Below are 27,588 nucleotides of genomic sequence, written 5' to 3'. Positions count from 1 at the left end.
GGCACACCGTGCGCGACACCACAATGACCCCCTCAGCGTTTCGTGCAAGCCCAGCCAAAACAAGGTCCCCCACAAATTCCCCAACTCTCCTGGCCCACGTGAATGACCTGATGACTGACAGGGAGAGCCAGGGGTTGATCCTAGGGCTTGCAGGTCCCCATTCCACACATATGCTTTGAAGTATTGAAAATGCGGTGCACACCGGAGTCCACACCTTTCTCAGCTCTTCTTCCTCTGGACTCACCCTCACCAGCCTCTCGGCCTCACCAGCATCCAGGCCACACATGCAGACAGCCAGCAGCACCCAGCCCAACCCGTGCCTCGTGGCCTCCAAAGGCCTGCAGAGGACATGCACCTCGGCGAGCCTCACCTCCGAGTTTAGACTCTGCCTTTCTGCGCCTCCTCCTCTGGTCACTCTCACCCCTACCCTACCACATTTTCTTCCTTGTCCTGAATCTCAGGGTGCTTAAAAATCAGGAACCACCCATGTTAGGCTATTCTAGAGCTGCATCCTGAAAGCTGATCCCTGGAGCAGCACTCTCACCCTCAGTAGGGAGGGATGTTAACAATGCAGAGCCTCAGCCCCTCCTTGCACCTGCTGAACCTGGTGGAGCAGCCTGGGTTCAGCAAGCCCTCCAGGGGTCTGCTGCTGGCTTAAGTTGGAAACCACTGTTTTAGAGGGTGCTACTACGTCCACGTTCTTTCCTATCATTTTCTCCCTCGATGATTTCTACTTTTTAAAAATGAGAGCCTACACCTGTAATCCCAGCGGCTCAGGAGGCTGAGGCAGGAGGATCAAGAGTTCAAAGCCAGTCTCAGCAACTCAGTGAGACCCTGTCTCTAAAGAAAATACAAAATCGGGCTGGGGATGTGCCTCAGTGGTCGAGTGCCCCTGAGTTCAGTCCCCGGTACCCCACCCCCCAAATGTTGTGTTGGGTGTTATAATTGTACACAGCAGGGGGTCCATCCTAACATGTTTGGACCTGCATACACGGGATCCAGCACCCCCCTTCCCTTCCCTTCCCCTCCCCCCGGGATCCCTCCTGAATCCCTCTCCTTTGCTCTACTCCTTTCCCTTCCATTCCCACGATATTCCTTTTTTTTAAATTCCTGTTTGTTCTCTTTAGCTTTTGCATATGAAGGACAATCCCCACCTGTGACTCCTGGGCTGGCTGTTTCTCTGGGTGCTGTCCTTCTGTTCCTTCTGTTCACCAGCACATGCCATCCTTTCTCTCTTCTTAGGCTGAGTAAAACTCCACTGTTCCGGTGTAGATAGGAGGTGACCCCCAGAGGCCGGTGTGTGGGCAGTGCGAGAGTGTCCAGCCTTTGCCTGACCGGGCGTCCATCCTCTGATGGGATTTCCTCTTTCCTCTTCCTTGCCCTCTGCCATGCTGTCTGCCTCCCCTCTGCCTCAGAGGAAAGAATCAGCCATCTATGGCCCGAGACTTCTGAAACTGAGAACCTCAAATACACTCCCCCCCATATTTTTGTCAGGATCGTGTTTTCTTTCCCACTCATCTGCTGACAGACTCCAGGGCTGTTCCCAACTCGGCTGTTGGGTGTGGAACACTGTAGGGCGTGGAACAAACGCCAAGGAGTGGGCTCCCTGGGTGGTTCGGTTCCTAGTGCTTTGAGGAATCTCCTTAGCACCAGGTACTCTGCAGGGTGCCAGCCCTCATTTCTCAACATTGGGATCCTGGATGTAGTCAATGTTCAGCCTTAACTCCTGACAGACCCCTAGATGAGACTACTTGCTCACACCCTCACAACACACCTACGAGACAAGCATGACCCCTCAGACCCCAAGCCTTCAGTGTGGACACCTAAGACACGAGAATGACCTTGTAAGGGAAAAGCCATCGCTATTTAACAGCAGAAAACAAATTTGACAGCATTGTAAGATTTCTAGTTTTCCTGTAGCTTTCTAGACATTTGTAATATCACAAAGATTTTTTCAAAATCCGAGTGTGCCAGGAGGTGAATAGGGAACCTGGTACCTTTGAACAAGCAGGTGGTTAAAGAAGCAAAGATCTGTGAAAGCAAAACGAAAGAGAATACACAAAGAAAAAGAAATGGAGGTGACCTTGGCAGCCAGGGTCATTTTCAAGGGGAAGCTCGGCAGCCACAACGAGGGTCTGGGTCTATAGGGTTTTAGCAGAGTCAGGTCTTTGGGAGGAGGTAGCTACTCTTGGTGGGCTTTGGGTGGGCAGGGGGATGTGGGCTGAGTCATAGCAGGAGATTTTTTAGCTGCAGCAGGAGGGAGTCCTTGAGCAACCAGAGGAAGGATGATAGATAAGGAACATTATGACGGTTCAGAGTCCCCAGTTTCCTTTTTCCCTAGAGGGGCTATAAGTTTCCACCTCTTTAATTTGATAACTCGAGCCATAGGATTTATGCCATGAACCCCCATGAGGTACAGGTGCAGGGACAGGAGATCAAGCAGGGAACCAGGTGAGATCCCGAAGTTTCAGACATTATTCCCAGGGGAACAGCCCCTCAGGAAAACCTTTCATCTTCTTCTCCTACAACTTATCAAAGGCTTCAGCTTGGGCCACTGTGAAGTGATTATTCCAGTCCCCACAGGAGCCTGGCAAACATGAAGCAGAGACTCAGATGAGAGCTACCCACAGGTCTGACCCCAGGACATCTCCCTGATGTGTCTTGCCATCACCTGGGAAGGTCACTGGGGCTAACAGCAGAACGTCCAGGGCTCACCAGGGAGCCGCCTGACCATCACACCCTTTCATACTTTACCCACCTGGAAATGATTTCCTGCCTGCCCTCTTGTCTCTCCTAGCCCAGCCCATACACTATGCACCCTTAATGATGGCGGCCACATCTTCTGATACATCTGGAACCTATCTGCTTCTCACTACTGCCATTTCCACCACCTTTGGCCAAGCCAACGGCATTTCCGACCTGGATGACCGCAGTAGATTGTGAGAGGTCCCTGGGCTCTGACTGCTCGCCTTTACAAGTTCTCCCCAGCACGGCAGCCACTGTGATCTCTCTCCAGATCCAGGGATCCAGCCCCTTCCTGCTCCGTCTCTCCCAACCTGGGTGTGACTCTAGGTGAGGGATCCCTTGTTGTTCCCTTCACTGTCCCTTGTGACTCTCCACTTGCTTTTCACCTGGTTCTCTGGATCAGCCTCAAACGTGACAGGCTTCCCCTCGCCTCAGCCACATGTGTCCTCCCACCTCCCTTGGGCTCTCTGATAGACCCAACCTGATTTTCTCTCAAAATTGAGAGCCATCTCGCCACAAAGCTATGAAAAGCTAATTATGGCTTTACTATAAATTACTGCAAATTCTGAACCTGCTTGGAATGCCTGCCCGTACCTGGAACTCACCCATGCCTGGCTCTCTGACCAGATAGCAGCCCTCTCTGAAACTTTAGTGACACCTCATAAACATTGGCCTTCCCTGGCCAGACAACGACCCTCTCTGAGGCTCTAATGATCCTCATAAATTCTGATGTTGGGGCCAGCACAAAAATGTAAACTACCATTCGTGTGATGCTGTCCGAGTTCTGTTATCTCTAACCCCCCCTTTGTGTAACTTTCTGGGCTATAAAGCTGGGCTGCAGGAAAGCTGCAGCTGCTGTCTTGTTCCCGCGGTTTTGGGTGGGAGATGCAGCCCAGCCGGTCAAAATAATAAGCTTGCTTTAATTTGATTTTAACTGGAGTCAGTGGTCTTTTCTTGCGTCATGGTCTAACATTTTGGAGTTCCCCAGCGAGATGACCCTGCTCGACCAGATCACAAGAACAGACTGCTGGAAATTCTAAAGCCGGCCTTCACTCCAGGGCTCCGGGCTGGAGAGCCACTCTAGGGGGTGCGCACCTTGAGATGTTTCAAGGCCTTGGAGTGAGCCTCAGTCCCTGGAGCACTGCAGTGAACTGCCACACTAAAACTATTAGCAAGCACCTGGTGGAGGAGGCCTCCATAGGTAAGTGGCGCCTTTATAACATCTGGTATCTGGTTAAGGGAGACCTCTTCTGAGGACAGAGAGGTGGCCTGGCGAGGCTCACATATACTCCTGTCCGGGACAGTAACGAGAAATCCTTCTGTCCTCTGTTCTGTTCTGTAGGGAATTCCTCTGGAAGGGTAGAGAGGTGCCGACGGGCACACACGCGCTCCTACCCTGGGAGCTTGAGCAAGACGTTGCATTGCTCCTCTGTTTTTCTGTTTTGGCGCCGGGTTTCTGTTTTCTTCTGTGTTCTATATGTTTTTTGTTTGTTTGTATTTGTGCCTTTTGTTATGTGACTTCTGTGGTAAAAACTTAAGGATATTGGACATGAAAATGGGTAATAAAGCAAGTCAGCCTGACACGCCTTTGGACTGTGATGAACTTTACCCCCCTTTGTTAAGCAGGATGAGAGAAGCCCCTAGCTGGCTGCTGGAGCACACCCACTGCAGAGGGCAATGCCTGCTGGGGATCTAAGAACTGAGTATCTCCCAGATTAACAAGTGAAACTCCTTTAAAACCCCTTGTCCCTCCAGATCAAGAGAGTCACAACCTTTGGGCAGAGTCCCCTGTGTTTCTCCTTTGTTAGCAAAGCAATAAACCTCTCTTTTTCTTTTTCTCAAAACCCTGACCTCATTGTTAAATTGGCATTAATTTTTTTTCAAGTTCAGGAACCGAACTTTCAGTTACAAATTTTGATACCACCCCCCCCACCCCCGGAACTTTTTGAGAGCTGACTACTGAAATGTTAGGAGATGGAGTGTGCCTGGGGTGGAACTGAACCAGAGGAATTAATCCTGTAAGTAAAAGTAGGGACTGAGGGACTCTCAGCAGCTGCAGATGCCCTGTTGCTTTGGGGAATTCTCTCCTTCCTTCCCTGCACTGTAAAGATTATGCCACCTCTGTCTTCTTAAAAAAAGAGAAAAAGAAAAAGGGGACACTAAATGCAGTAAAGTCGCCATGGAGACCCTTGATTTTACATTTCAAGTTGCCCCTCTGTGAAAACATCTGGTCCCCTTGTGGGGACATCTATGGTGTCACTGGTGTAGGAGATTTTTCTCTTATCTGCCCTGTTTTAAACATTTCTGTCTGTCAGCCATAGTCTGGACCTCCTTTCTGTCTGTCCTGTGTCTTTGTTTCTGGCCCCTTAAGACATGTGCAATAGTGTGTTGATATTATAAATTGTTTCTTGGGAATGATCTTGGCTGAATGTGTGTCTAAAAGATGATATTTTATTGTAACAATCTGGTATCTGAATGGGTTTTTGAAGCATTGCACAATCTTGCAGTTAAAAGTTGGGTTTAAGGAATTGTTTAATTTATGATTTCAGATGATTATGCCAGAGAACTTAAATACTTAGGATGGAAAACTAAAGAACTCTACTTCCAAGTTGGCAAGTAACTTCCCAATCATTCAGTTTTTTTCCACCAATTTTGAATTGGGTAGCCTGGGAAAATGTCACTGTGGGTACCAGTGCATTAATTTGGACAAGGATAGTAAATCATAGTATGGTATCTGTTGACAAAACAAGTTGTAAAGATATAAAATTTTGTGAATTGTATCTTAAACTTGTATCATAATTTTCAACATCCTAACCTGAAATTATGACTTATGGTTAAAATGCCTTAGGCCTGAGGTGTCTGCTCAGAATAGCAGTTTTTCCCTGCTCCTTCCAGACCTCAGCCAGGACTTATGTTGAAATGCAAATGAAAGAAGCCTGCAAACTCAGTAGGAGACTGATCTGAGGCCTAAAAAAAAAAAAAAAAGTAAATTGTATGGCATTTACTAATTACTAGCCAGTCATGTTTTCTAGGACTCTTGTTTTTTTTCTTAGATTCTGAATTTTTTTTCAGCTCATGATTTTGATCCTACAGACCTAGGTTCATGTTTTTTGATCACTTCTATCTTTGACCAACTGTGGAGTTTTTGAAAGATTGCAATGGAGATTTCACCTGTGAAAAGCTACAAGGCCTTTTCTATTGTTATGTTTAATTTGATTTTAATTGGAGTCAGTGATCTTTTCTTGAGTCCTGTTCTAACACTCTCCCAGCAGAGACTCACATCTGGTCATCTCATCTGTCGCCTCATTCAAGTCCAATGCAACCTTCCAAGTGAGGTTTCTCATCACCAGTTTAGAGTCGTTCGTCTCCATACTTATTTACTCACAGCAGTGATCAAGATGGACCTGCTCTGCGTGCGGCTCGTGTGTGCATATGGTATGGATTTCTAACATATCAGGAAATCAACATTCTTAAAAAACTGCCTAAGTCTTCATGTTTCAAAGAGTGACAGACATATTGTATATACTCAATAAATAATTACTGAAGGGATTTATGGAAAAACAAGGAGTGTACTAACAACATGGCCATTTTACAGGTGAGAAAAGAAAGTCCTGGGTGGGCTGCCCAGCGAGAAATCGATGGAGGCAGAAACTACGTCCCCCATGTTGATGGGGAAGTCATGAGCACAGCATTATTTTACGTATCCCATAAATTAATTTTGAAATGGTAGGGCAACGTGTTAGTTAAATTAGTATGACCTTTAGACTGCATACTAGTCTATTAATTGATATAGATTATATAAATACAAATAGCATAACTCAACTCGAATGAATATAAGTAATAGAGCAGATTGTCTGGTATGTAACTGGTATCCTGTAGATGTTACTCTCATGTTCATCATTATCTTCCTGGTTAGAATAGTTGTTTTTTTTTAGTGGTCAATGGACTTTATTTTATTTATTCATATGTGGTGCTGAGAAAGGAACCCAGTGCCTCGCACGTGCTAGGCAAGCGCTCTACCACAAGCCCCAGCTCCAGCCTTAGGTGAGTTTTTGTTGATTTTCTCTGCTCATGTGTTGCCCAGAACATGACTGGCTACTGATGATCCAGAAAGAGGTCCTCCTTCCTAGAATTTTCGTAAATTTAGTATGTATGGCTTCCCACCCTGAAGCATCAGACCCGGAGGACTTCAGAAGCAAGGTGATTGCTGGGCGTGACTCCACCCTGGCTTGTACCTGTGAAAGCTTTTTCACAATAGACCTTGTGAGGAACAGGGTGAAGGAAAGTTCCAAACCACACGTGCTGCACACAGCCGGCGCTTATCTCAGTGCTGCAAACAGAACCTTCCAGGAAAGCTCTGACTCCAGGAGGGAAGTTGGACATCAGCGGGGGAAGCACCTGCGTATTGTGGTGAGGCTCCTGCTTGCTGGACGCAGGGCGCCTGCTGATCCCGGAGCAGGATGAGGAGTGGGCTGCTGGGGTCGGCTGCTCGGGGTCTGCTCACTGGTGGTTTGACAACTCCGCGGGTTACTTTTCCTTTATCTCACTGTGCTGGTCAGTCAGAGGAGAACCCCGTATTTCTCTTCCTGTGCCCCATGTGTCTGACCAATGCTAATTTGAAATCCTGCGTATCCTGCACGCATCAATTTCTGTTTTTCCTCAATCCTCAGCTGTCAGAAGTCTTACTCCAAATTCTTGGGCGAGGGCTGCCATACCTACACCACCGACGGGGTGGCCGGCAGGGTGGGGTGCTCTTCAAGGAGTGGAGGCTGGAAGTCTGGACGAAGGTTCTGGAAACTTCCTTCTAAGGGTTTCTGGGAGGATTCGTTCCAGGCCTTTCTTCTTGGTGGGGAGATGGTCGTCTTCTTCCTGGGTCTTCAGATTGACCTCCTTCCATGTCTCTGTCCAAATGTCCTCTTCTGAAGGCGCGAGTCACAGTGGACCATGGCCCAGTGTAATGGCCTCTTTTTGACCCAGACACCTGGGAAAGGCCCTGTCTCCAGAGGCAACCGCATTCTGAGGTCCTGGGGGCCGGAGCCGACTTTGACTGTGATGTGACAATGGTGTGATGTTTTCAGGAAAGCCCACCGAGCTAAGGGTCTTTTTATCATGTTTACTCTTCTGTGTTAAGGACTTGAGCGATTTTGATATTCTGATCAACGGACGTTTGGATGTTATAATGCGGTGGGTAAAGTGTCTCTACCCATGTTCGTGACTGCACTTTAAACTATTTTTTTAAAAAGTCAACATATGCTTTTATTGATGTCTTTCTGTTGATTTAGCAAAAAATTATTGTAACGTGCCTATTCTGTGATATGTAATAACCAGAGATAGGAATGTCCAGAAATACCCAATAATACAATGGTTCCAGGGTCGATAGTAATAACCAGAGATAATAATAACCACAATTGTCTGGGGAAAATACGATAGCTGAGGTGTGGAAGTGTCCACCAAAGCCAGAGGTTGGCGACCTTGGCCACTGGGAGGAACCCTGGGTGGAGCCAGGAGGATGTGGATCTGGTGGGAGGGTTTGGGCCATGGGGAAGGCCCTGAGGGCCACATGGGTTCCTGAAGCTCCAGTCTCCCTCTCTGTACACCCAGACCACCAGGAGCGGAGCAGCCCCCAGCCCCAAACAAACTCTTCCTCCTGGAAAGTCGTCTCAGGTCCTTGGTGGCCCATGCCAAGCTGACTAATGGGACAATGATGGCTCCTGTCTACCAGGGTATCAGCACCAGGGGAGATTCTCCGGGGCTGGGCTTGGGATTGTGGTACTAGAAAGCCATGCTAAAGTTTGATGAAGTCTCCTAGTACAGACATTTGGACAGTCCTTTCTGCCAAGTTTTTGCAATCCTCTTTCCATCATAATATGAAATAGTTAGCAAAGTAATTTTTCTTGATAAGGAAAAAATACGGCATCAGCTGATATGTTTCATAGCAAGAACCATTTTAAGTTATTTGTTGGGTGAAACTCTCCTGGCATTATAAAACGTTCAGCATCTGGCTCTTAGATGATAAATTTTGTTAGCACACAGTCATGTCTCTTTAAATTTTCACCCAGAAATTTTATTTATTTATTTTGTAATATTGGAGATTAAATACAGGAGCAGTTGACAACTGAGCTACACCCCTAACCCTTTTAAACTTTGAGACCGGACCTGGCTAAGTTGTCCAGGCTGGCCTCAAATTTTTGATCCTCCTGCCTTAGCCTCCCAGATTGCTGGGATTACAGAAGTGAACCACCATGCCCAGCCAGGTGGGAACTCTTTGCTACCCTCCCAGTCTGCCAAGGGTTCTCTTTCTGTCCAAGTAAATGCAAGATGCTGGCCTCTCAGAAAGCTAATGTTATCTCTATCCCTCTTCTTTCTCAGGGTCAAGTCTCTTCCCAGTCCTTCTTAGTATTCCCAACCCAGTTCAAAATGCGGAGGATACTAAATGGGTCTTCAAGCTCAGGGGTTGTAGGAGTGCTAGTGTGCCTGAAGACTCCATAAAGTTGCTAGCCCATTCATTTGCTCCTCACCTTGTGGATTCTGGTAGCCTGAGAACCTGTACCAGTGAGTGTAGTTGGGTATGGATGGATGAATCCAGAGACTATATCCTGGGCAAATACTTCCATGGGACAGTTTGGTCAAAGTCTGTAATGTATATGTCAGCATTTCTGCAAAACATTTTTCAGAATATTTTCATTTTCTGCTTTTTAATTTCTATTTCAAATTGTTTTTTCCTCCTGCTTTCTGGGGTTAGCATGAAAAGCAAAATTAGATAATTTAGGGGCTGGGGATGTGGCTCAAGTGGTAGCGCGCTCGCCTGACATGCGTGCGGCCTGGGTTCGATCCTCAGCACCACATACCAACAAAGATGTTGTGTCTGCTGATAACTAATAAATATTTAAAAAAAAATTAGATAATTTACTGGTAAATCGACTAAAATTTGGTTAATTAGATTTAATAGGCAATAAAATGTATGAAAGGAGGGGAAAAATGTAACATATTTATCACCTGACCCTTGGTGACTTAAATATAAGTGTCACACTGCCAATTCTTAGCTCTGCCAGAGCAAGGAGTTTTCACCACCAAAAAGGGATAAGAATGTGAGGTGATAGATTTAATTAGTTTGATTTAATCACAATGTAAATAAATATCAAAATATATTGTATCCCATACGTAGATAATATGTAGAATTGTTATTTGGATCAATTTTTTAATAGTTATTTTCTTTAAAAATACCGATAGCAAGGCTGGACATACATATTGGGACATAAGTACAGGGTCCACGCCCTCAGGAGGTAAAATCCAGTCCTGGGAGCTCGCCTTCGCGATCATACCAGTGACCCTTCCAGAGCACCCTCTTAGCAATCAGGCCGGAAGCTTTGGGAAACTGGGTATTTTCTGGACCTCCTAGGACACATCGGACACGTGCTTTTCTCAAACGTCTTGGCCAGAGCAACACGTCTTTGCATCTGCGTAATGCTAGCATAGAGAGAACAAAAATCTCAGGGAGCTGGCGCACGGTGGTCCTTACAACAGGCGTCGAATCCCGGGAGAATTTCGGGCGCGGGCCTACTTTTCCCACAAGCCACCACGGCCAGAGCTAAGCGGACTTGAACTACATTTCCCAGCGGGCAATGGGCACGCTCAATCTATGGCTTCGCTTCCGTTTTTGCTTGGTTCTTGTGCTTCGCAAGGTGAGTTGATTTCATCCCAGGATATTTATAGGCCAAGAGTGCTCTCGGTCAGAAGCCTGGGAAACCGGATTAAATTGGAGTCCGGCCTGAATCTGCCGGAGTGGCAGAGGAAGCCCTTAAAGCGTGCAAGTCCATAACATAGTCGGCCTGTTGCCAGAGTCTCAGGCCCGCGGGTGCGTGACGGCAAAGCAGCATGGTTGTCTGTGTGTCTTGATGCGGAATGTGTGAGCGCCTCTCTGTGTATGTGAGAGAGACTGCCTGGGAGGGAGATGGGACGTGCCACTTAAAGGTAAGGACGGCCGAGAGGCCCCGACAGGTGCGTGGCTGCGCTCGCGTCACAGGCACGTGGGCAGCACGTCCCTCTGGTGTGCGTCACTAGCTGAGTTCTACGTGTTACTGTGACCCGCCGGAGGTTCTCTTCGGCTTCCTCCGCCCCCTCTCCTCAGAGCTATTTGGGTCTGACACAGAAATGCCTCAGCGAGGGACATTGGATACTGAAACCTAAGCGAAGTTTTCCAGCAAGAAGGCTTTGACGTGCTCCTGGACTGGGGATGCCCGGGGCGTTCTTTCTTTGGGATCTCTGAGGGTAGTTAGGGTGAGCAGGCAGGTGTGGACCTGGCGAGGAGTCACCTAAGTCATTCTGTGATCCTCAAAGGCCGGATGATCATGACTCCTTTGTCCCTCTCTGGCCCTGCCATTCCCCAAAAGGAGCCTGATGAGGTGTAAAGAATTGTTTCACTTCCAAAAATCAACGTTTAGACTAGTTTTTTTTTTTTTTCTTCTTAAAATTATTGGGTTTAGGGTATGCTTTCCTTATTCGGAAATATGTGGGAGGCATATTAATCTTGATCTATCCCCTCCCCCCAGTGGATATTGGGTGCCATTGAGATAAATATCGCAGACATTCTCACTTGGCATATCATTCAGTTCCTTCCATGTTTTCTTATTGTAAGCAGATCTAAAAAGACTTAGTCTCTTGGTAGCTCAGACCTGTAATCCTAGAGGCTCAGGAGGCTGAGAGGCAGGAGAATCACAAGTTCAAAGCCAGCCTCAGCCATTTAGCAAGGTCTTAAGCAACTTAGTGAGACCCTATCTCAAAATAAAAGAAAAAGAGGGGATGCTGGGGTTGTGGCTCAGTGGTAGAGCTGCTTGCCTAGCACGCGTGTTGCACTAGGTTCGATCCTCAGCACCACATAAAAATAAATAAAATAAAGATATACACACACGCATATAAAGGGCTGGAGATGTGGTTCAGTGCTTAAGCGCCCCTGGATTCAATCCCTGATATCAAGAATGAATGAATGAATGAATGAATAGAAATATAAAGGGTTGGGGATGTAGCTCAGTGGTCAAGCTCTTGGGTTCCATCCCCGGCAACTGTCCCCCCAAACAAAACAAAAAGCTTTAGACTCTTGTGATCCAGAGTCAAGGACAACAATTTTCTTGTTGTGATTATGTGCAAAATTTGTGCTTAGGATTATTTTAATGATTAATGATAAACCCATGTGGTTAAATATTATGCAACTAGTAAATTTTATACAGCATTTAGATGTATGAAGGAAAATATATAGTACATAATGTTAAAAGCAATAGTCAAATTTATAAGTAATAGTACTCAAAAATTAAAATTGTATATCAATCCCATTTAAAAAGGTGGTTTTGCAAGGATTGAATCCAAATCACATTTTTGGATTTCAATATTTTTTTCCAAATAACACTTTAATTATTTTATTAAAGTAGGGGAGTGATGTGGCTACATTTTATTACCCAATTATTTTGTCCTTCTGCTTTTCATACATTCTTTGATTCAATCTGAAAAAGCATGTTTAAAAAAAATTTCTATACTATTACCTTAAAATAAATTCCTAGAAGTAGAATTTGAATTAATATAATCAAACCTTTACTAATTGCCAGTCATACAGTCTTAGTATTGGGAGTGATAAAGAGACTAAAATGATGTAGTTGCCCTTCTTTTGCTTCTAGTAAGAAAGGTCACACCTGAATGGGAATAAATGCATTAAAGCCATTATAGAGATTCAGGTAAAATGTAGGTTGTTTTAAAAAATAAACAATCCTTGGAGAGGCCTTAAGGGTTTAGTGGCACTCTGTAGGGCTGGATATGTGGCTTAGTGGTTAAGCACCCCTGGGTTCAATCCTGGTATCAATCAATCAGTGAACTTCCCACTTTCTTGGAGCAGCTTTCCCTTCACACACATTCACCTACATATATATTTTAAGTAAAGGCATGGACACTGCATGAGCAGACAAAAAAAAAAAAGTACTTTCAACTGTATGAGTGTATAACTTTCTAAAGCTTTTTAATCTGATGTCTGTCAGTTTTTCACATAGATGTTCCAAATAGTATCATTTGTACGCGTAGTTTTGTAACCTCATTTTCCCACTGACAGTATTCCTAGAATATTTCCGTGGTCCTTAGTATTTTCCCTGCGTAACACTTCTTACATGAATATTTTATAATTTATTAAGCATTTCTTCCAGAAGTAGAATGTGGAACATTGCCTGAACAATTTTGTGTCCTTTCTATTCTGCAACCTTGTTCAACCTCATCTGAAGTCAAGGCCATAAAGTAAGATGTGGTTTGGATGGTGTAGCTCCTTTTCAGCCCTGCAAAGTATGAATGAAAGGAGGAGGATTTGTTCAGGATAAGACTGAGCAGCCTAATCTCAGGCATAAAGCAGCTTCCCCCAAAGGAAGAACTCTAGAAAATTGCCTACTAGTTTTCCTGGGGATTAGGGAAGAATTTAGATTTAACTAAAACTCTTCTAATCCTTTCAAATTATGTGTTTATGGTATGTAGTTGTATTCAAATTGGAATGAACAGCAAAACATTTAATTTTCTAGGTAGTAACACTAAACTGTGTCTATTTTCTTGGTGTCCTCTTCTGTTCACAGCTCTGGATGCTGTTTATTTTCCCACAGAGGAACTTCAGGAGGACTTACTAGTTTAAATGTGAAACCATGGCATGTGTAAGTTGGTGTTTCCTTCTCCATGAAATATGTTATGTAAAATTTTTTCATTAATTATTTTGAAAAGTTCTACCTGTACCCATTTAATTATCAATTCACCTGTTCCTCCTTTACCAGTGAACAGTGGATCCAAATAACCTAGGTACCCTTTGTGGCCCACTCTTCTCTAACCAGTGTTTATATATTTGACTGGATTATTCATTATCTCTTATGTACCAAATCATATATTAAGATCAATGATAGAACAGTGAAGAAGTCAAGTCCCAGAAAGAAAAGACTTGAACTTCCCTGTCCTTGGATGGATTGGAAAAGAGGATCCCATTTGGCCAAATAGGGGAAGACTTCAAAATTCTCTACATGTATGAGTTATTCTAGGTATATATGATAAAACCTGGTAATGAATGGTCCTGATCTTAATGTAGGTCAAGATCTATTGCTTTGTGAGGCTTTTAGAATTGCAGAGCAGTAAGCATAGGACTTTCAAAATATAGGGAACATGGAGCTGGGAGTGTGGCTCAGTGGTCGAGCATGTACTTAGAATGCATGAGGCTCTGGGTTCTGTCCCCAGATCTGTCTATATAAGTATAATGATTCTGTGGCAATTATATACGTATACATAGTCACCACATATATATGTTTCTTGGTAAGGATCCCTTAATGATGAGTGTCATGGTTATTTTATTACTGACTAGGATTTACTGACATTAAATAACTCTGATATAATTCTGGATCATCCTACATTATTATCTTCTAACTTAGCAACTAGGAAAGTGTTCAGTGAGAGATTTATGATGGCAATGAAAAGTCAATAAAATCATAAGTTGAAAGAAACCAAGAATTGAAAAGTGTTGTCAGAACCTAATATATATAAATCTAATTAGCTACAAATTATTAATTCTACCAAAACAGGAAGTTGGAATACTATGTAGCCATTAAAAATTATTTTAGAGGAATAAGGTTGATCAAATTATGTTATATGCATGTACACATATGGCATAATGAATTCCATTATTATGTATAATACATTAATAAAAAAAATTTAGAACTTCTTATGGTAACATTTACCATAAAGACAGAAGATTGATGGCATTTCTTAGTTTTATTCATACCTTGTATCTTCATGACAACCTCTGCCTTCAGTTCAAGTGTTTAGTATATTTACACTTACTGTAATTTTGTTTTTGGTGGGAGGCAGTTGCTGAGAATTGAACCCAAGGGCACTCTGACACTGAACTACACCCCCACCATTTTTATTTTGAAATGGGATTTTGCTAAGTTGCTAAGCCTAGCCTTGAACTTTCGATCCTCTAGCCTTGACTTTCTGAGTATTTGGGATTATAGGTGCTTATCCCCCCCATTTTGTCTTTTTTTTTTTTTTTAAACATCTATTTATTGTTCCTCTGGTTCTTCTTTTGTTTCTTTTGAATTAAATATTTAAAATTTTACTTTAACTTGCTTTTTGGCTATACTTTTTGCATATTTTTAGTGATCTTTGTGTATTAAAATATATATTAAGGGGCTGGGGATGTGGCTTAAGCGGTAGCGTGCTCGCCTGGCATGCGTGCAGCCCGGGTTCGATCCTCAGCACCACATACAAATAAAGATGTTGTGTCTGCCGAAAACTAAAAAATAAATATTAAAAAAAAATTATCTCTCTCTCTCTCTCTCTATTTAAAAAAATATATATTAACGATTCACAGTCTACTTAGAATTAATATTGCACATAAAATATAAGAACCTTGCAACTTTATGAGTCCATTTACATTTGTCAATTATAACTATATATATTTAAAACTATAACACGTTTATGGACATGTAGTATGTTGCACATATTTAAATTAAATGTAACTTTGATGGTACATTTTGAAATGTTGTGTGCCCATGAAGCCATCACCACAACAAGACGAACAAATCCATTATTCCTAAAAGACTTTGTAATCCCTCCTTCATACCCTTCCTCGTTCCTACCCACTCTGCCTCCAGGTAATCCCAATCTGCTTTCTCTTGAAGTGGCTTGGACTATTCTCGAGTTGTATATAAATGGAATTAAACAGCACATACACTTTATGCCTGGCTTCTTCTACTCAGCATTATTATTTTATTAATTATTTTGAGATTCATTCATGTTGTTTAATATATCAATAGTTGATTCCATGGTATTGCTGAGTAGTATTCCATTATGGTGGTACCTCTGTATCCACTAGGGATTGGTTCTAGGAACCCCACCCCATGGGTCCTCAAGTTCCTTATATGAAATGGTATAGTATTTGTATGTAACATATGTAAAACTTCTTATGTACTTTAAACAATCTCTGGATTACTTAAAATACCTAATATAACATAAACATGAATAGTTGTTATACTATATTAAGGAAAAACATTCTGTATATGTTCAATACAGATGCAAGGGTTTTTTTAAAAAAATTTTTTGGGGTAGTTGTAGATGGACAGAATGCCTTTATTTTATTTGTTTATTATGTGGTGCTGAGTTTCGAACCCAGTGCCTCACACATGTGAGGCAAGCGCCATGCCACTGAGCCCCAGCCCCAGCCCCAGATGCAAGGTTTTTTCCCCAAATATTTTTGATCTGAAGTTGATTAGCTACAGAGGGCTAACTGTATATGGCTGTATCACAATTTATTTATCCTTTCTCCTATAGACAATTGGGTTGTTCCCATTTGGTACTGTTATGAATAGAGCTGTTGGGAACATTCACATACAAGTTTTGGGGTGCTTATAAGTTTTGATTTCTCTTACACACCTGGGAATGAAATTGCTAGGTAGTATGACAAGTGTATATTTGACTTTATAATGAATTGCCATATTTCCAATATTTACAATTATTTTAGCACATGGTAACACAAGCCTGTAATACCAGTGACTCAGGAGGATGGCAAGTTCAAGGCCAACCTCAGCAGCTTAATGAGACCCTGAGCAAATTAGTGAGACCCTGTCTCAAAATAAAAAATAAAAAAGACTATGGATTTAACTCAGTCCTAAAGCTCCCCTGGATTCAACAATAAATAAATAAATAAATAGAAAATTATTTTAATTATTTTACATTCTCACTAGTACTATTCACTTACTTTTTCCAGTGAGTCTGGAAAAAGTAAGTGAATAGTACTTATTTTCAGTGTTTTGAATTTTATCTGTTACCTCTGAATACTTCTTTGCTGGGTTATATAAATATGTATTGCTTTAGCTTAGTGGTAAAAATACCCCTGGGTTTAATCCCCAGTATGAAAAAAACAAAGACAAAACAAAGAAACAGAAAAATTTTAAAAAACAGCCAGTTTCAGAAATATCTAAGTAATGATTAGAAATATATTCCCAGCCCTTTCTAATTATTTTATATTGAGATGGGGTCTTGCTAAGTTGCTTAGGGCCTTGCTAAACTGCTGAGGCTGGTCTTGAACTTGTGATCCTCCTGCTTCAGCCTCCCAAGTCACTGGGGTTATAGGCAAGGGTAACACTATGCTCAGCTATTGTTACTTTTTATTGTGGTAAGATACATATAAGTTATCACCTTAACCATTTTTAAGAATATAGTCCATTAGCATTAAATACATTCATATTGTCAGGCAATCACTACATATCAGTTATCTTTTAAAACTGAAACTCTGTACTCATTAGGCAATAACTCATTAGGCACACTCCTCTCCCTCCCATTGCTGGAAGCCACTGTTCTACTTTCTGTTTCTGTGATGTTAAATATTCTATCTTTTTTTTTTTAATTTTTTTAAATATTTATTTCTTAGTTGTACACAACACCTTTATTTTGTTTATTTATTTTTATGTGGTGTTGAGGATCGAACCCCGGACCTCATGCATTCCAGGCGAGCGCTCTACCGCTGAACCACAACCTCAGCCCCCTAACTATCTTATATAAGTAAAATCATGTAGTATTTGTCATCTTGTAACTGGCTTATTTCACATAGCATAATACCCTTAAGGATCATCTACATGATGAGGCAGAATTACTGATATAATAAAGTAATAATTTAAAATAGACATAATAAATATACTTAGAATAAGGAAAGATATTATTGATTTGTATCAGGAATGAGAAATCATTAGGGCTGGGGCTGTGATTCAGTGGTGAAACACCCCTGGGTTCAATCCCCAATACAAAATAAATAAATAAATAAATAAATAAAAAACAGAAAAAAGAAAGAAATCATTAAACATTTAAGTTGATATATCTTAGGGATATAAAATATGTCATAATAGCAGGAAGCAAACAACCAAAGATGGCTTGGTGGTTGAAATATATAGTTGAGGGACTTTCACACAAGGCACAGGAAAGAAGAAAAAGATTGAAATTAGAAAACAGAATTGCATAGAGATAGAGGGGGGAAAGTAGCACAAATATGTAGAAAATAGTAACCCCAGAATTAGGAGAAAAAAATAAAGATTAAGAAATATTCAAGAAAATGATGAAAATTTCCCTTGAATTAATTAAACACTTAAGTCTACATTAGGAAAGTATATATCAGTAACAGAGTATCTGTTGCATCCAGTTTATGAGTTCCTAGAACAAAATGAGCAGACATGGGATGCCAAATAAGGAAAAAGGTATCTAAATAGGAGCCCGGTTGTGGCTCAGAGGTAGAGTGCAGCCTGGCATTCATGAGGCACTGGTCCGATCCTCAGCACCACAAAAAAATAAAATGAAGATATTGTGTCCACCTACAACTAAAAAAAAAAATGTTTTTTTTTAGAAAAAAGAAAAGTGTATTTAAGTAAACCATATTAAAATACAAAGCATGAAAACACCACATCCTAGAAGAATTCTAAAAAGGAGAAGCGTGTAGATCCACTTACAAAGAAGAATCAGATCTATCTTGGATTCCTCAAATAACTATTACATGTGCAAAAACACAATGAATTAATATAGGTAAATATAGAAAACAACTAAGAGATCTAGAATCTTGTAGCTAGTCAAAATTGTTTTGATATGAAGGCAAATTAAAACTACTTCAGATGTTTTTAATTTGCTTATATAAATTGACTTTATAAATCATCTTTTAGAGGAGGAAATACTCAACAAACAGAAAATGAATCCAAGAGGATATTGCAAGAAATGTAGGAGTAAGAATATTGTTTACCAAAACAGCATGGTATTGGCACCAAAACAGACTGGTAGACCAACGGTACAGAATAGAGACACAGAAACTAACCCACAAAATTACAATTATCTTATATTAGACAAAGGTGCCAAAAACATGCACTGGAGAAAGGATAGCATTTTCAACAAATGGTGCTGGGAAACTGGAAATCCATATGCAACAAAATGAAATTAAACCCATATCTCTCACCATGCACAAAACTTAACTCAAAATGGATCAAGGACCTAGGAATTAAACCAGAGACTCTGCATCTAATGGAAGAAAAAGTAGGCCCTAATCTTCATCATGTGGGATTAGGCCCCAACTTCCTTAATAAAACTCTTATAGCACAAGAATTAAAACCAAGAATAAATAAATGGGATGGACTCAAACTAAAAAGTTTTTTTTTTTTTCCTCAGCAAAAGAAATAATCTGTGAGGTAAACAGATAGCCTACATCCTGGGAGCAAATCTTTACCCCTCACACATCAGATAGAGCACTAACTTCTAGGGTATATAAAGAACTCAAAAAGCTAAGCACTAAAAAAATAAATAACCCAATAAACAAATGGGCCAAGGACCTGAACAGACACTTCTCAGAAGAGATATACAATCAATCAATAAATATATGAAAAAATGCTCATCATCTCTAACAATCAGATAAATGTAAATCAAAACTACTCTAAGATATCATCTCACTCCAGTCAGAATGGCAGCTATCGTGAAGACAAACAACAGTAAGTGTTGGCGAGGATGTGGGGGGAAAAAGGCACACTCATACATTGCTTGTGGAACTGCAAATTGGTGTAGCCAATATGGAAAGCAGTATGGAGATTCCTTAGAAAACTGGGAATAGAACCACCATTTGACCCAGCTATCCCTCCCCTCGGACTATACCCAAAGGACTTAAAAACAGCATACTACAGGACACAGCCACATCAATGTTTATAGCAGCACAGTTCACAATAGTTAAACTGTGGAGCCAACCTCGATGCCCTTCAGTGGATGAATGGATAAAAAAAGTGTGGCAATATATACACAATGGAATTTTACTCAGCAATAAAAGAGAATAAAATTATGGCATTTGCAGGTTAATGGATGGCGTTGGACAAGATAATGCTAAGTGAAGTTAGCCAATCCCAAAAAAACAAATGCCAAATATTTTCTCTGATATAAGGAGGCTGACTCTTAGTGGGTAGGGGGGGGGAACATGGGACGAATAGATGAATTGTAGATAGGGAAGAGGGGAGGGAGGGAAAGGGAGGAGGCAGGATATTAGCAAGGATGGTAGAATGTGATGGACATCGTTATCCAAAATACATGTATTGTACTTTGGGTGTCAACCTACTTTATATACAAACACAGATACGAAAAATTGTGGTATATATGTGTAATAAGAATTGTAATACATTCTGCTGTTGTGTATTTAAAAAATAAAATGAATTAAAATATTGTTTACCATTTACAAGAAAGCACATAGAAAAGATAAAACAAATATATATTTTAGTAGCTCATAACTAATTCTTTAGATAACAGAGGATACTGAGAGCATACTAAACTACTTACTGAAAATATGTCAGAATATATAACATTTAAATTAACAGTAGAAAACTTGGTCCAGGTAATGGAAAGCTAAGAGCAACAGAAAGGAAATTCAGTGAAATATGAAGTTAAATGATAGAAATAAGCTTAATATAAAATACCTAAATTTGTGGATAACACAATAGGTAGAAGGCATTGGATGTTATACAAAGTTTTGAAATTATATTGTCTAACGGGATACAATCATTAATAAATGTTTTTTGGAAGTGGGAAAACATATACTTGAGACACAATGAATCAAAATGAGCTGGAGAAATAATTTTTAATGTGGAACATAAATGAAGGTTTTTTTTTTTCCATTATTATTTTCAGTGCTAGGAATTGAAACCAGATCCTTGCACATGCTGGCCAAACACTCTACCACTGAGCCACATCCCCAGACTTTTATTTCCTTTTTTAAAAATTTATTTATGTGGTACTGAGGATCGAACCGGATGCCTCACATGTGCTAGACAAGTGCTCTACCACTGAGCCACAACCCCAGCCCCCTTTTATTTCCCTTTTAAAATCTTTTTTTTTAAAAGAGCAATTTTAGATTTAAAGCAAAATTGAAAAGACAGAGTTCCTGCATGCCACATGTTCATATACACATACACACAAAGCCTCCCCCACTGTTAGCATCTTGCACAGAGTGGTATGTTTGTTACAGCTAGTGACCTAACACTGACATTATTAATATCACCCAAAATCCATAGTTCACATCCAGTTTGACTCTTAGAGGTGTACATTCTATAGGTCTGGACAAAAATATGGTGACATGTTTCCACCATTATGGTATCATATAAAGCTATTCCATATCCCTAAAATTCCTCTGTGCTTTGCCTATTCATCTTCTTTTTCTCTAACCTCTGTTAACTACTGATCTTACTATCTTCATAGTTTTGATCTTTCTAGAATGTCATGTGGTTGGAATTATATAGTAAGCAGGCTTTTCAAATTGGCTGCTTTCATTTAGTAATATGCATGTAAGTTTATTCACTGTCCTTTAATGACTTGATAGCTCTTTTTAGGGCTGAATAATACTCCACTGTCTGGATGTACCAGTTTATCCATGCACTTACTGAAGGATATCTTGACTCTTTCCAAGTTCTGCAAATTATAAAGAAAGCCACTGTAAATATTTGTGTGTAGGTTTTTGTGGGGATGTAAGTTTTCAATTCATGTGTGCAAATGCCAAGGATCATGAATACTAGATCGTATAATAAGAGTATATTTAGTTTTGAATGAAACTTCCAAAGTGTCTTCCAAAGTGGCTTTACCATTTTACATTTCCAGTAGCAGTAAGTGAGAGTTCCAGTTGCTCTACATCCTTGCCACCATTTGGTATTGTCACTCTTCTGGATTGGGGCCATTCTAATAGGTATGCAGTGATATCGTTTTAATTTGCATTTCTCTAATGACATATATGATGTGATAGATTCTTTAACCTGACATGGAGGACAAATAAGAATAATAGCATCCAGTTCATTGTATTGATGCAAAGGCCAAATTTTAGAAAGCTAAGGTTTAAGATCATTGCCCCTGACATTTAAATGGAGTACATACAAACCCTGATAACATTTTTGAAAAGTACATCTTTATATTGCACATTCTTACCCCTTGGTAAAGTACAAAAGGATGGCCTGAGCTTGAAGTTGGAAAAATTCAAAGGTGGGATTGGGGCTGTGGCTCAGTGGTAGTGTACTTGCCTGGCATGTGTGAGGCACTGGGTTCGATTCTCAGCACCACTGTAAAAATGAAACTTTGGAAGTTTCATTCAAAACTAAATATACTCTTATTATACGATCTAGTATTCATGATCCTTGGCATTTGCACACATGAATTGAAAACTTACATCCCCACAAAAACCTACACACAAATATTTACAGTGGCTTTTTAAAATTTATTTTATAAATAAAAATAAAGATCTAGCAACAATTAAAAAAAAAAAAAAGAAAGAAAAAGAAAAATTCAATGGCAGTGTGAAAATCGGCCAAATTTTTTAACATTATTTTTTATAACATTTATTTTTTTATGTGGTGCTGAGGATCAAACCTAGTTCCTCACACATGCTAGGCAAGTGCTCTACCTCTGAGCCACAACCCCAGGCCCCGAATTTTGGCATATTAAATTAGTAGCATTCTTAGCCTAAAATCTGCATGCACTGTGAGAAAACAACCGTATCTGAAAGGTACAAGGGCTTTGCCAGTGACCAAAATACAAAATGTCTCCATTGCCCTGGCTCCAACGTAAGAACGCTGCTGTGAGTGCAGGGTCACTCAGTACTGCCTCACTTACTGCAGGGTGCCCAAGTCCCAGGCCCTGGACACCCCTGCCAGGGGCAGGCCAGAAACGCCACCCTCAGCTCACTGCGCTTGTGCAGATGGGAAATCCCTGAGGCTTGGTGCTGATGTTGGACTCCCACTAGTTTATTAATTCTTGAAAAGCACATTTTTCAGAGGCGACTAAAGCTGAAGTAACCTCGATGTGGGCTTTTTCTGAGTCAGGCAGTGAGATGGTGAGCCACAGATGGTTGTGTCAGAGGAAGGACGACAGGTCATGGGTGTTCTTCAGACCTAAGTTGAAGCCAGACTTGAATCTGCAGCAAAAATGGAGTGCATGATCCTGGAGCTGTGTTCTTGAAGACATCTGGGGTGTAGACAGGATGTGTCACGCTCAGACCCTCCTCTGTATGAGCTGAGGAACGCAGGAGAGGGATTACTGGGGGTGACCACGGCAGGAGTGAGCGTGCCGTGTGCGTGTCCTGAGTGCAGAATAGCCCAGGACGGGGCTCCAGGACCTCGGATGCGGTTGTGGTTCTGTCAGCGCTTTTATGACTAGGAAGGCTGGCCTTACCATACATGAGTGTGGGTTGTTGGGCTTAGTTGTCACTGAGTTGGTTACTTACCCAGTCCTCTGACCTCTCAATTTACAGTCATTTATGGCTTAAGCAGAGAAACGGCACCAAGAGAGAAGTCACACTTTTGAGCACTAGCATGGGCACAGGAAAGCACACATATCATCTTGGAATAGGAATTTTTAAAGCTGCGAGTTACCTCTAAAACCAGGCTCCTTGGATTAAGCATCCTGTTGGAAACCTTTCCCTTGGACCCTTTCGGTGACATACATCGTGTAATCGCACCATTCCCAGAACTCTGACCCCAGGTACCTCCTGTGGACTCACATACAGATTTTTTCACCCTAATATTTCTCCTCGTTCTGTATGTGAGATCATGACTTACTTTTCCTCTGACCTTGCCTCCTCCAAAAGGGAACCCCAAAAGGAGGAAAGAATTGTTACATTACTAAAATACTAAAGGTAAAGCAATATTGTTGATGCCTAAAAATCAAGATTCAGGTGGGGCTGGTTTGTGGCCTAGCGATAGAGCATTTGCCTAGCATGTGTGAGGCACTGGGTTGGATTCTCAGCACCGCATATGAATAAATGAATAAAATAAAAGTCCATGGGGCTGGGGATGTGACTCAGTGGTACAGCACTTGCCTAGGATGTGTGAGGCACTGGTTTTGATTTTCAGCACCACTTAAAAATAAATTAATAAAATAAAGTTATTATGTCCATCTACAACTAAAAAATTTTTTTAAAAAGGTCCATCAACAATTAAAAACTATATAAAAAGATTCAGGTGGATTCGTTTTCTTTTTGTTCTCCAAATTTCTGTTTGGATATGAATATGTTTGATTTTCTTTGCCTGAAGAAACAACCTTAAGCCTTCCTTCTGCAGATACTGACAGAGGATACTGAGATAAGTCCTCCTTCACAGTGGCTATTTTTAGTTGTCAATGGACCTTTATTTTACTTATTTATATATGGTGCTGAGAATCAAACCCAGTGCCTCACACATGCTAGATAAGTGCTTTACCATTGAGCTACAACCTCAGCCCAAGAAACCACCTCTTGAATATTACTAATTTTTAAGACATGCTTGCCTCACTTAGTAATTCATCAGAAATGTCTTTTCTTCATTTTTTGGTGTAGACCAATATAATTTTTGATAATAGCGTAGTATGCCAGTATGTACTACAAATTGTTGAAGAATACATTACTTGGCATTAGACATGTTTCCAGTTGTTTTATCTATCTATCTATCTGTCTGGTGCTGAGAATCGAACCCAGTGCCTCACACATGCCAGGCAAGTGCTTTACCACTGAGCCACAACCCTAGCCCATGTTTCCAGTTTTTTATTAAAAACTTCCTAAGTTTGGTGGTGTGGTGCACACTTATAACCTCAGTAATTTGGGAGGCTGAGACAGGAGGATCACAATTTTAGGCCAGCCTCAGCAACTTAGCAAGACCCTCAGCAACATAGGAAGACCCTGTCTTATAATAAAAGATAAAAAGGACTGTGAATATAGCTCAGTGTATATAAGTATATATATGAATAAATATATATGCGTTCAATCCTAGTACACTCATACATTCATAGAAATGAAATTTTTCTAAACATATTATTGTGCATACAATTTATGTATCTCTGTATTTTTATTTCCTTATGGTAAATTCCTACAAATGAAATGTAGTGTCACAAATCAGACATCTTATGCACCTGCAATATTTGTAATCTTATAGTATTTGTAATTGGGGTGATTCAGTGACTAAAAATACTACTACTTTTAAAAGCTGACAATCCAACAAAGGACATAAACTATGAATAGGAGTAAGTATAATGCAGTATTCAGGTGCCATACTTTAAGAATTCATGGAAAGGTGGTATTGGTTGAATTCTGGTCATCATTGTAAGCTATGAACAAGTAGGACTGAGCCCATGGAATTTCTATGGAGGTAAGTGGAATTTATTATATAAGCTCTTAGCTTTTATTTATTTATTTTAAGCAATGTTAGATACAAAGAGGGGCTAATGGGATAAGCTGGTTTTAGCAGTTGTCTGGAAGACATCATGGTTAACTAGCAAAATAAACACACTTTTTTAATTCTAATTTGTTATATATGACAGAATGCATTACAATTCATATTGAATGTATTCTGTTTCTGGTTGTATACAGAGTAGAGTCACACCATTTGTGTCTTCATACATGTACTTAGAGTAATGATATCCATCTCATTCCACCATCTTTTCTACCCCCATGCCCCCTCCCTTTCCCTCCCATCCCTTTGCCCTCTCTAGAGTTCATCTAATCCTCCCATGCTCCCTGCCCCCAACCCCATTATGAATCAGCCTCCTTATATCAGAGAAAACATTTGGCATTTGTTTTTTTGGGATTGACTAACTTCGCTTAGAATTATATTCTCTAACTCCATCCCTTTAGCTGCAAATGCCATGAGTTTATTCTTTTTTAATGCGGAATAATATTCCATAGAAACATGCTTTTTAAAATTTTTTCAACTTTTTTTTTTAGTTGTGTTGAACATAATACCTTTATTTTATTTATTTATTTTTATGTGGTGCTGAGGGTTGAACCCAGGGCCTCACACGTGCTAGGTGAGTCCTCTACCACTGAGCCACAACTCCAGCCACTGAAACATGCTTTTTCGCATGTACATTTGTGCATATGCACACATCTGTGTGCATGTGAATGTACCTACACATGTATGCTTTCAATTAGAGTGTGACAATATTATAATTATGAAATATACTTTAAAACAAAAAAATCAAGATTACAAATAAAAAAGTAATGGTAGCATAGAATTCTGTAACAAGACAGAACAAATTACTTTTTAAAAATGTTTTTCTAATTGTCAATGGACATTTATTTTATTTATTTATATGTGGTGCTGAGAATCAAATCCAGTGCCTCACACATGCTAGGCAAGTGCTCTACCACTGACCCACAATCCCAGCCCCCCAAATTACTTTTTTTTTTCCTCTTCCTTTTCCTCATTGTTGGGATTCAAACTCAGGGTCTCTTGTATGCTAGGCAAGTGCTCCATCACTGAACTACACTCCCTGTCTATCTGTCTATCAAATCATATTGTGCATTCTACTTTTTAATGTCAATTTTTGTTGACAGTATATTTGAAATATTTTTCATATTCTTACATATATTTCCCTACTTGCATTAAATGACTATTTTATATTATTACACGTAGGTTCCATAATTAACTACACAGCTGGGTTGGACTCTATACAGAACCAGCCCAAGCAATTTCTTCTGGGTTGTGTTGTCTTCCATATGTGATCAACTTCAGATGATTCTGATGCCATAAGAGGTGTTAGTTTGGGTGATGTGGCCTCTTTCAGCCTTAGAGGATCTATTCATAGAAAGACTGGGGTCTAGATCAACCCCCAAGATGGGGACTTGTCCAAGAAACCTCCTGCTATCATGTCTGGATCTGGTTTCAGTGTAGAGGTGACTTACTTTGCAACCATCTTGTGGGTTTCCTGAGGTTTAGGGGACAGCTTAGATCCATCTTTTTGGTTTTTCCTAAATTATATGTACAGCCGTAGGATAACTAATTTTGGAAGGAGCAATGGAAGAGCAGAAAGATCTTTCTGAACTATGTCATAATGTAACACTAAAACTTTCTTTTTTCTTTCAGCTCTGGATGCTCTGGAGTTTGAATTCTTCTAGTAGTGGAACCCTGAGGAAAACTGATCAGGTCTTTCATTTTTAAAACATGACCTGTGTAAGTTGTTTGTTTATGTTTTCTTGCAATATTATTTTAGGTAAGATGGATTCTTTTCATTAACCTAAATCTTCCTACTTAAGAAGACCTTCCTAGTTCATTTATCTGCTCTCCAGTTTCTCCTAATGCAATGAATTATGAAAGCAAATAACTCAGATTCCTCCCTACAAGTATTTGCTATCCAGTTTGTGTATCAGTTGTCCAATTTACTTATTTTTTTGTGCTTATTCTTCAATCAAATGTTGATAGAACAGTAAAAGAGTTAAGTCCCAGCAGGTAAATATAAGATTCCCTTGTACGTCCCTAGTTTGGTGAATATTGGCCCTATTTGAGTATAACAGGTAGACTTTGAAATAATGCATGTATGTATTCTTATTTTAAAGGCAAATAAGAGGAAATTTGGTTATCACTTGGTCACAGTCTTATTATGTGATGAGATTTCAAGTCCTTTGAGGTTTTTAGAAAGGTTGGACATGTCACGACTTTTGTTAAGGAATTACTGATTGACAAATATATTTATTTTGTGGTTGAATGTATTCTGTTGAATTTGGGTGACATTTATTTGATCATGAGTCATCCTATATCATTGTATACTCGGACAGGGAAGTGTTGAGTGAGAGATGGAGGATGGCAATGGGGGAGAACATTTTCCTATGGAGTAAACATGTGGATTTCCTCTCCTGATTTCTAAAAGGACTTTGAAATTTTTTTCCAATCAAGTAGATAAACATAAAGGATGAATTAATTCTGAGATATCCATAATAAAATGGATTGTTACACAGTAAACCCAAAATTTATCAAAACAAAGAAAATTGCCATTATGTGCTCTGACATAATGATGAACTTGAGACTTGGGGAAATATCTAAGCTTTTCTGTAAA

At 40.5% G+C, this 27,588-nt stretch overlaps 1 protein-coding gene across 2 annotated transcripts in view; it reads left to right on the top strand.

The window, feature by feature from the left end:
* Window positions 1-10,299: 10,299 nt before the first annotated feature.
* LOC114097367 (zinc finger protein 573) overlaps window positions 10,300-27,588 on the top strand; it is a 39,868-nt gene continuing 22,579 nt past the window's right edge. For both annotated transcript variants that reach the window (XM_027941258.2, XM_071605128.1), the window contains exons 1-3: window positions 10,300-10,427; window positions 13,341-13,415; window positions 26,622-26,708. In XM_027941258.2, coding sequence (XP_027797059.2) covers window positions 26,700-26,708 — 9 coding nt within the window. In that variant the 5' untranslated portion in view covers window positions 10,300-10,427; window positions 13,341-13,415; window positions 26,622-26,699. The remainder of the gene's footprint in view (window positions 10,428-13,340; window positions 13,416-26,621; window positions 26,709-27,588) is intronic.

This window comes from Marmota flaviventris, chromosome 18 (genome assembly GCF_047511675.1).
Source record: "Marmota flaviventris isolate mMarFla1 chromosome 18, mMarFla1.hap1, whole genome shotgun sequence".
Classification (NCBI taxonomy): Eukaryota; Metazoa; Chordata; class Mammalia; order Rodentia; family Sciuridae; genus Marmota; species Marmota flaviventris.
This window is presented reverse-complemented; position numbering and strand designations above follow the sequence as displayed.